General features: G+C 49.2%; 1 protein-coding gene across 1 annotated transcript in view; it reads right to left on the bottom strand.

Moving 5' to 3' along the window:
• Positions 1–10,001: 10,001 nt before the first annotated feature.
• Positions 10,002–10,517, bottom strand: part of ELN (elastin) — a 31,370-nt gene continuing 30,854 nt past the window's right edge. Inside the window, exon 35 of the mRNA XM_012640239.1 lies at positions 10,002–10,380. Coding sequence (XP_012495693.1) covers positions 10,337–10,380 — 44 coding nt within the window. The 3' untranslated portion in view covers positions 10,002–10,336. The remainder of the gene's footprint in view (positions 10,381–10,517) is intronic.

Raw genomic sequence — 10,517 nt, 5'->3', positions numbered from 1 at the left:
GGCGGGCCGGGGCGGGGCTTGCGAGCTGCGGCAGGGGGCGGGGCGCGGGCAGCGGGCGGCGGGAACTGCCCTGCGCGGCCCCGCCCCTCTCCTCCCCGTGCCTCCCCTCCCCTCCTCTGCCCCTCTCATTCATCTTTCCCCGAGCTAAGACGCTCGGCGGGGCTGGGCAGCCTGGTTGGCTGCGCGCTCCGCTGGGGCAGCCCAGGGGCGTGCAGACGTCCAGAGAAGGGGCCTCTGTTTACCCGCGCGAGTCCCTCGGACCCAAGCCAGCTGGTTCCAAGAACCCGGACTGGAGGGGGCCCTGCGGAGCCTCCGGACGCTGGTGGTCGCCTTGGGGAGGGGCGCCGGCTGGGTCTCGTCGCTCTCCCCGAGGCCTGCAGGGAGGCCAGGCCAGGGCTGCCAAGGCGATGACCCACGTCTCAGGCCCTCGCAGGGGCAGGGCGCGAATGAGCAGGACGTGGGAGGAGAGCGAACGTCTGCCAGGCGGCGCCCGATGGGCCAGGGTCCAAAGAGAGCAGGGCCGTCTGCTCCAGCACTGGAAGGGATAATTCCTGCCTAGAAGTGGAGGATTCTAGAATGTTGGACCTGCGCAGGGAGCAACCTTATCTCCCCTAGACCCGCACTCCCACTTCATCTCACTGCCCAGGAAACTGTGAGCCGAGTTGAGCCACACGCCAAGTTCACCCAAAGAACAAGAGGCAGTGCCAGCCCAGACTGCAGCCATCGCGTTTGTGTAGACAGCTCTAGCCGCGGCTCTGGGCCAGTGGCCTGCAAAGTGGGGGGCACTCACCCGTGGGGAGGGAAGAAAATATTAGAATTTGTATTTCTAACAAGAAAGAAGCTAGTACCAGTGCAGTTACCAGCCCGGGGTGAAGGGGTTAGGAGAGGCCTGCCTTACAGGAGCTGTACAAGAGGGGTGCAGCCAACTTTTGGGGTCCCAGGGGGAAGAGGCACTGGGACAACTATTCCCATCTTACTCTCCTGCCCTTCCTGTTCTCCCACTGCCCCCGTTAGCCAAACCCACGTGGGTGCAGAGGGCAAGGCAGTGTTGGTGCTATGCCTCGGTGCAGGGTGGAGAAGGCCACAGAGTGGCCTGGGGCTCTGGGCGCCTGCACCAGGTTAGCTGAGTGAGGTTATCCAGTTTTAACAAAAGGAACCGTCACAGAATGGACTCATGGCTGAAAAAAATTCCTACGAAGAAAACGCAGATCAAAGGTGATGCTAATACTGCAAGATGAGCGAAAAGACGGAGCCGGCGCTTCCACCCGTGGTGGGAGCTCCTTGTCAGCCCCAGCTCCAGGTGAAACATCACATCTGACATATTCAGTCACGTTGCTCAGACAAGATATTGTCTTTTTCTTACTGAAAGCAAAAAGGATTTTTGTACTTTTAATAAATAAAATCATTCGAATATTGTTTATTTCATCTTTAACACCTCCTTCTTAAACTCTGCTTTTGCATATGTTTGTGATGAATGTATTTTATTATTTGTTTAGCCAAATATATAATTTATAAATGATTCTTCATGATCTCTGAATGTGGGAGAAAGAAATAAAAAGAAAAAAGTGAAAAAAATTTATCAGTGGCTGTGTACATGTGTGTTTTTGGACACAAATCTTAATTTGGGTGCAAATTAAGAGCTCTGGCTTGGATGTATTGAGTGTGAGGTGCCCATTTGCCATCCGAGTGGCAAATGTGTGTTTGATGTTTGCTCAAAGATATTTTACTGCTGAGGTTCATGATAAAAGTTTTCTAGACGAAGGGTTGAGAGCCCCACGGAAACAGCGCACTTACTCCAGGTCAGCGATTAGGATTGGTCCAAACTTGCCAAATTGGTGCTGGGGTGAACACGAGCTGGTGACACAGCAAGAGGCTCCTTGGGGACGCTGCCACAGGATGAGCCCAAGACTGTGGCTGAGGGCAGGGGCCAGAGCTGGGGCTGTCCTACCCCAGGGACTCAAAGAGAGCTGGCATCACGGGATCCCTGCTGTCAGACCCAGTCTGCCCCCTCCTTGCCCACTCTGGGTGACATGTGGCGCGGTGACTCTTCTGACCTCTCTTTGAACTGCAGACACAAAGACCCAAATGTCTGTTTGGCATCTTCACTTGGTTGGCAAACAGGCACCTCACGCTCAGCACATTCAGGTCAGAGCTCTTAATTTGTGCTTGGGTCAGCTCTTCCCTGGGTTTCTCATCGCAGTAAATGACACCCCCATCATCCAGTAATTCAGGCCAGACTTGCAGGCAGAACTGATCCCTCTCCTGCCCTCTCCTTCCTCCCTGCCTCATCTAGCTGGGCGTTTGGAGCAACAGCCTCCTAAGTCAGTCCCCCCACCCCCACCGCCATCAACCTGCCGAGCCTCTGAGCACGTGGGTTAAAGTGTGACATTCCTCGGCTTTCTAACTCCCATCTTCTTACTTTGGCCCTTATGGGATCCAGCCCCTGGCTGCTTCTTTGCCCTTATTTCTTCTCTCCTTCCTCACTTTTGCTAAAACCACAAAAGAGCAGCCCTCTGCTGTTCTAACTCCTCAAGCATGTGGTCACCGCAGGGCCTTTGACCTGAAGTCAGGTCCCTTGACCATCCCAAGCAACTTAATATTCTAGGTCGCTGTCTCCTCCCCTGGCTTTTTAACTTCAGAGCGCTGAGCACCAATTTACCTGGCATTGGAGTTAGTCATTTTTATTCGCTGTCCTGTGTTCGTTTCCTGTGGCTGCTATGACAAATTACCAAAAACGCAGTAACTTAACAGACATTTATTTTCTCACAGTTCTGGAGGCCACAAGTCTGAAATCAGTTTAACTGGGTCACAGCTAAGGTATCAGTGGGGCCACGTAGGGAAGAATTTTTCTTGCCTTTCCCCCCTTCTCCTCTTCCTCCTCCTCCTTCTTCTTGTAAAAAATACATAATACACAATTTACTGTATTAACTATTTTTAAGTATACATTTCAGTAGTATTAAGTATATTCACATTGTTGTGAAACAGATCTCTGGAACTTTTTCAGCTTGTAAATTTGGAACTGTACCCTTTAAGGAACTCCACAATCCCCCGCTTCCCCGAGACTCTGGTAACCACCATTCTACTTTCTGTTTCTATGAATTTGATGACGTTAGAAACCTCATATATGTGGAATCATACAGTGTTTATCTTTTTTTGCAGTTGGCTTATTTCACAAAGCATAATGTCCTCAAGGTTCATCCGTGTTGTAGCATGTGACAGTACTTCCTTCCTTGTTAGGGCTGAATAATATTCCATTGCGTGTGTGTGTGTGTGTGTGTGTGTGTGTGTGTGTGTGTACCACATATTGTTTATCCATTCATCCACCTGTGAACATTCGAGTTGCTTCCACCTCTCGGCTATTGTGAATACTACTGCTGCTGTGGACGCGTGCAAATATCTCTTTAAGACTCTGTTTTCAATTCTTTTGACTATATACCAAGAAGTAAGATTGCTGGATCGTAGGATCATACAGTAGTTCTGTTTTTAATTAGCACTTGTGCCATTTTACATTCCCACCACCAGTGCACAAGGGTTCCAACTTCTCTACATCTTTGCCAATGCTTGCCATTATATTTTCTGTCTGATTTTTTTTTTTTATGATAGCCATCCTAATGGGTGTGAGGTGGTATCTCATTGTGGTTTTGATTCATATTTCTCTGACAATTAGTGACGTTGAGCATCTTTTCATATGCTTGTTGACCATTTGTATGTCATCTTTGGAGAAATGTCTACTCACATCAGTTGCCCATTTTTGAATCAGTTCATTTGATATTTTGGTGTTGAGTCATGGAAGTTCTTTATATATTCTGGATATTAACCTCCATCGGCTATATCATTTGCAAATATTTTCTCCCATTCTGTAGGTTGCCTTTTACTCTGTTGATGGTGTTTTTTCATGTACAAAAGTTTTAAAGTTTGATGTACTCCCATTTGTTTATTCTCTTTTTGTCTTTTTTGTGTGTGTGTCTGTGAGACAGTGTTCTGCTCTGTTGCCCAGGCTAGAGTGCACTGGCGTCATCGTAGCTCACTGCAACCTCCAACTCCCAGGCTCAAATGATTCTCCTGCCTCAGCCTGCTGAGTAGCTGGAACTACAGGCATGCGCCAGTATACCTGGCTAATTTTTTTATTTGTTGTAGAGATGGGGTCTTTCTATGTTGGCCAGGCTGATCTCAAACTCCTGGCCTTAAGTGATCCTGCCTCCTTGGCCTCTCAAAGTACTAGGATTATAGGCATGAGGCACTGTGCCCAGCTTGTTTTTTCTTTTGTTGCCTGGGCTTTTGGGGTCATGTCCAAGAAATCATTACCAAGTCTAATGTCATGATGCTTTCCTATGTTTTCTTTTAGGAGATTTATAGTTTGGGGTTTTATGTTTAGGTCTTTAATCTGAGTTAATTTTTGTACATGGTGAAAGGTAAGAGTCCAACTTTATTCTTTTGCATGTGGATATACAGTTTTCCTAACACCATTTGTTGAAGAGACTGCCCTTTCCCCATCAAGTGGTCTTAGCACCCTTGTCAAAGATCATTTAACCATACACACAAAGGTTTATTTCTGTCTTTAAGCCAGTATCACACTGTTTTGATTACTGTAACTTCGTAATATGTTTTGAAATCAGGAAGTGTGAGTCCTACAACTTGGTTCTTTTTTTTTTTTTTTTTTTTTGAAAAAGAGTCTCGCTCTGTTGCCTGGGCTAGAGTGCTGAGGTGTTAGCCTAGCTCACAACAACCTCAAACTCCTGGGCTCAAGTGATCCTCCTGCCTCAGCCTCCCAAGTAACTGGGACCACAGGCACGTGCCACCACGTCTGGCTAATTTTTTCTATTTTTAATACAGACAGGGTCTCGCTCTTGCTCAGGCTGGTCTTGAACTCCTGGCCTCAAGTGATCCTCCCACCTCGGCCTCCCAGACTGCTAGGATTACAGGGGCGAGCCACTGCACTCGGCCTCTTTTTTTCAAAATTGTTTTGGCTATTTGTGGTCCCTTTGAGATTTCATATTAATTTTAAGATGAACATTTCTATTTCTGGAATAAATGCCATTGGGATTTTGACAGGGATTATGCTTAATCTCAGATCATTTTGGGTAGAATGGACATCATAGCAATATTAAGCCTTCCAATCTATGAACACGAGATGTCTTTCCATGTATTTGTGTCTTCTTTAATTTCTTTCAGCAATGTTTTGTAGTTTTCAGTGTACAAATCTTTCACATCCTCGGTCAGGTTTATTACTGGTATTTTATTCTTTTTGCTGCTATTGTAAATGGAATTTTTTCCTTACTTTGTTTTTCAGATTGTTCATTGTAAGTGTATAGAAACACAACTAATTTGTGTGGGTGTGTTGAATCTTTAGGGTCTTTGACATATAAGATCCTATCATCTTTGAACAGAGATAATTTTACTTCTTTCTTTACTTCGTTCAATTTGGATGTCAAATTGTTTTTGCATAATTGTTCTGAGTAGGACTTCTAGTACTATGCTGAATAGAAGTGGTAAGAGTGGGCATCCTTGTCTCATTCCTGATCTTAGAGGAAAAGCTTCCAGTTTTTCCCACTGAATGTGACGTTAGCTGTGGGCTTTTCATACATAGCCTTCCTTAGGTTGAGGGAATTTGCTTCTATTCCTAATTAGTTGAGTGTTTTTATCATGAAAAGGTGTCGGATTTTGTCAAAGATTGCTTTTTCTGCACCTATTAAGATGATCATGTGGTTTTCATCTTTCATTCTCTTAATATGTTTTATTACATTAATCTATTTTCATATGTTGAAAGGTCCTTACATTTCAGGAATAAATTCCACTTGGTTATGGTGTATAATCCTTTTAATATGCTATTGAATTTGATTTGCTAGTATCTTGTTGAGGATTTTTGCATTAATGTTCATAGGGGATATTGGTCTGGAGTTTTCTGGTATCTTTGTCTGGTTTTGGTTTTAGGGTAATGCTGGCTTCTTAGAATGATATTGGAAGTGTTCCCTCCTCTTCAATTTTTTTTGGAAGAGTTTCAGGAGGATTGTTGTTAATTCTTTAAATGTTTGGTAGACTTCTCCAGTGAAGCCATCTGGTCCTGGGCTTGTCTTTGTTGGGAGACATTTTATTACTGATTCAATCTCCTTACTCATTATTAGTCTGTTCAGATTTTCTATTTCTTTTGTGATTCAGTCTTGGTAGGTTGTATGTTTCTATGATTTTATCTATTTTATCTAGGTTTGCCAATTTGTTGGCATACAACTGTTCCAGCTTCTTATAAGGATACTTGTGATGGCATCTATGGCCTACCTTTCTCAAGGTCCTTAACTTAATCACATCTGCAAAGATCCTTTTTCCATATAATGTAACTCCTATGGGCTGAATTATGTCTCCTCCAAATCCAGATATTGAAGTACTTACCCCAGTTATCTCAGAATGTGACTGTATTTGGAGTTAGGGTCTTTAACGAGGTGACTAAATCAAAATGAAGTCATTAGGCTGGGCCCCAATCCAATGTGACACAGCCATGCCCAGAGGGAAGACCCTAGGAAGACACAGGGACAGTGCAGCACATACAGTAAAATTGGAACGACACAGAGAAGATTAGCATGGCCCCTGCGCAAGGATGACACGCAAATTTGTGAAGCGTTCCGTAAAATTAAAAAAAAATAGAAACAGGGAGAAGACAGCTATCTACAAGCTAAGGAGACAGGTGTCGAAATGAACAAACGTGCCAACACCTTGATCTCAGACTGGTAGCCTCTGGAATAGTGAGAAAATAAATCTATGTGGTTTGAGCTCTCCTCTCCCTGGTACGCTGTTTTGGCAGCCCTAGGAAACAAATACAGGGACCTTAACAGCTTCCAGGGATTAGGACCTGGCTCTCTCTGGGATCATTATCAGCCCCGCACATTCCCTTAGCATCTTTCTACTGCAGTATACAATTAAGGAAGGCAACATTTTTCTTCTGTTTTGTTCTTAAAACAGTGCCCATTTTTAGGGAGTTTACAGTCTGGTGCAGGGAGTCAGTAAACAAAGAAGGAAAATCTGCTTTGCTACATGGTGAGAGGTGCTCTGGAGAAAAAGAAGGCAGGGACAAGTGAGGGAGGGCTGGGGCAGGGGAGGAAGGCACAGTTTGCAGGTATAGAAAGGGGTCAGGAAAGGACCCTCTGAGAAGGTGGCGCTTGAGTCAAAACCTGAAGCAGGTGAGGGAGGCAGGAGCACTGGTGGCTGAGAGAAGAGCGTTCCAGGCAGGAGAGACAGCAGATGGGAAGGCCAGCAGTGGGGCAACTTGCTGTGCTCAAGGACAAGAGGGCCAGGGGACCACACGGGATGGCCGAGGGCCAGAGGGCTGAGTAGCAGGATGTGAGGTCGGAGCTGCTGGTGCCACGCGGGTAGGGGCTCCTTGGCCACTGAAGGGCTTCTGGCTTTGGCTCTGAGGGACACGAGGGGCCACTGCAGGATTTTGAGCAGATGATGACCTGGGCTGACTTGTGTCTTGAAAGGATTGCTTTGGCCGCTGGGTGGAGAGAAGGCAGAGCCGGGGAGCCCAGCCAGGGAGCTGTTCCAGTCATTCCAGGAAGAGACGAGGGGGTACCAGGCGCAGCCCCGAGGGGGTGAGAAGTGGCCAGACTTTGGATGTGTTCTGAAGGTCGTGCTGGAGGACCTGCTGCAGGATCTGCAGAGAGACGAGCAGAGGCAGAGATGGCACCAGAGTTTCGGCCTGAGCCGCTGGAAGTGCGGGCTGCCCTTTGCCGAGATGGGAGAGGTGGCGAGGCTGGTGGTGGGGGATCCCTGCTCCCTAGGCCATGTCTGTGGCACGTCCAGGTGGAGATGTTAGAATTGGCCTTGGATGTGCGAGTCCTGGGCTCAGGACAACGTTCCATGCTGGAGATGTCAACTTAGGAGTTGCCAATGCATGGGTGGTATTGAAAGCCAGGAGCTATGAGAAATCAAGGCAGGGAATGCCCAGGGCTGAATGCTTGAGCTTGCATTCTGCTTTTGGAGGCCAGAGAGCTGAGGTGGAACCAGCAAAGGATAATTTTGTTGAGTGAAGAAAAGAATGAATTAAGGCCGGGCATGGTGGAGTGCAGCTGTAGTCCCAGGTACTCAGGAGGCTGGGGCAGGAGGATCGCTTGAGCCTAGGAGTTTGAGGTTGCAGTGAGCTAGGATGACGCCACTGCACTCTAGCCTGGGTGACAGAGCGAGGGTCTGTCTTGATGAAAAAAAAAAAGTGGATGGATGGATGGATGGGTGGGTGGGTGGATCCCCCTTTGCCCTTCCCTATCCTCTGGGAAGGTCTCCCTGAGCATCACGCCCACTGGCTTTCTTTCTCCATCCCAACTCCTTCCAGCATCGCCATGGTGCTTGCAAGCAAATGCACAGATACTCCAGTCTGCGTGGTAAGCCCCACCCACACTCCCAACAAATAGCTCCTGGGCTGCCCTTCTGGCTCAGAGGTGTACACTGGCAATGGGGTCACTCTCAGGAGGATGGAGGCAGGCGTGAGGCCATGCGGGCCCTAGAAGTAGGCTCAGTAGTTTGGGAAAGGAATTCTGGCATCTGCTACCCAGAGCATGGTCCACAGAGGGGCACGTTCCCAGGCCCTGCGGATTTCTGGCTCCAAGGCGGGGAGGATGGGCTCCGGGAATGGGTGCATGGAAACGGGGTGCTGAGTCCGCTGGTGCCGCCTGCACAGGGTCATTTCGTACACTTTACAAAGGAGCAAAGCGATGACTTACACAGGCTGTGTGTGAGGGTGGGTCTTTTTTAGAAGGGACTGTTTCAGAGGCAAACAGGTGTCCCTTGATTATCTTCTGAATTTTCTTAGGTCAAACATTCCTCCCCTCTCTACGCAGCGGTTCACCAAGGCTGAGGGCTCCATCTGGACAGAAGGGTCAGCTTCGTTCCCTCCACCCCTCTGACCGCACCCTTGGTGTTTGGAGGCCTGTGCTCAAGGACTTGGGCCTATGGGGCAAGCGCAGTGGCAGGTAGAGTCCACCGCCATGGAGGAGACCCGCCAGCCCTGCCTCCTCTATGAGGGGGATGTCATTGTTAAGGGACAAGTCGGATTTGGAGAAGCATCGATGCCCCGGAAGCCAGCAGCAGGTGCCTTTGTTTAGCAGTCTCCCAAAGACGCCATGTGTGGTGGACGAGCCACCGCAGATGGAAGAGGACAAAGAAGGCCAAGGCACAGTTTCCTCAAAAGGTTTTCATTTATTAGTCTTTTCAGAAGCAGTTAATTTCCTTATTTTTTAAAAAAGGTATGTTTTATCCCAAGTTATACCAAAGTGATTAAAATGAATTTTCTACTGGAGATATAGCTCCCCGGATCAGAAAAAATATTTTTCTTTCAATTAAGCACAACAATAAACCCACAAGAGAACATCAACAATCAAAAATAATTCCCCAAATGTCCAGGACAAAAAATAAAATATTTATTGATCTATCACAGCGAGACACAAAGAGATGGGCGGGGCAGGGGTGGAACCACTCTGAAGGACAGTGGCTCGAGGGAGGGACAGGGATACAGTACTGCGTGTGGGGAGACCCCGGGCGGGGAGAGACACCTGCCCCCGTCCACAGCCCTGCACACCCTGGGTGAGCGTGAGGGAGGTGGCGGGGTGGGGGGTTTGATGGCGGGTGTGCCCAGCCAGCTAGTGGTGCTGGGCAGTCAAATGGGGACAAGGACGGTGGACGGACAGATGGACGGATGGGCAGATGGGTGGATGGGCGGACGGACTCCACAAGAGCAAAGGGAAGGGCTATTCCCAGTGGGGGGTGGTCTTCCAACCTGAAGGTGCCCCAGATGTGGGGAACAGCAATTGGTGGGGGAGAGGGGACGAGGTGGACCGAGGAGAGGAGGGATGATGTGACCGAATCCAGCTTTGAGGCTTAAGGTGCTTGGGTACCAACTGGACCGCAGCCAGACAGGGATGGGTCCTCGTGGGCAGGGGGAGGCAGACTGCCCAGAGTGTCTGCACCATCTTCAAGGGAGCCCCAGGGAGGGGGGTCCCCGAGGGGCTGCCTTTCCCTCCTCCTTCCCCCGGGAGGATGGGAGCACCGGCATGTAGCACCAATTCCCCTGGAGATGGAGGCTGTGTGTGTGTGGGGGAGCGCCTGGGTGGGACAGGGAGGGGGCAGAGGGCCAGGCCCACCCCGCGCCTCTGAAGTAGGGGGCCTTCTGGTCGGGGCCCTGGGCCTCCGCTCTCTTGTTTCCTTGTCCTGTGGATTTCCACGGCCGCCGGGCCTGCCCGTTCCCTCCTGGGGTGGGGACTGGGGGGCCATGGGGTGGGGTGACAAAGGGTTTACATTCTCCACCAAGCAGTAGCACCAAAGTTGATGAGGTCGCGAGTCAGGGGTCCTGGGAAGCTCACTTTCTCTTCCGGCCACAGGATTTCCCCAGGCAGGGCACACCTGGATCCGGGGAGGCACATGCAGCGGTCAGTCCAGCCCTTCCCAGTTGCAGCTCAAGCCCCTGACCGCTGTCCCACTTGGACAGAGGCTCCAAGAAGCCAGGAGAAGTCAGGCCACGCCCCAGGCTGAACTCTGAC

This window comes from Propithecus coquereli, unplaced genomic scaffold, assembly GCF_000956105.1.
Source record: "Propithecus coquereli isolate 6110/MARCELLA unplaced genomic scaffold, Pcoq_1.0 Scaffold150, whole genome shotgun sequence".
Taxonomy (NCBI): Eukaryota; Metazoa; Chordata; class Mammalia; order Primates; family Indriidae; genus Propithecus; species Propithecus coquereli.
The sequence above is the reverse complement of the archived record's forward strand: the minus strand, read 5'-3'. Positions and strand labels throughout refer to the sequence as shown.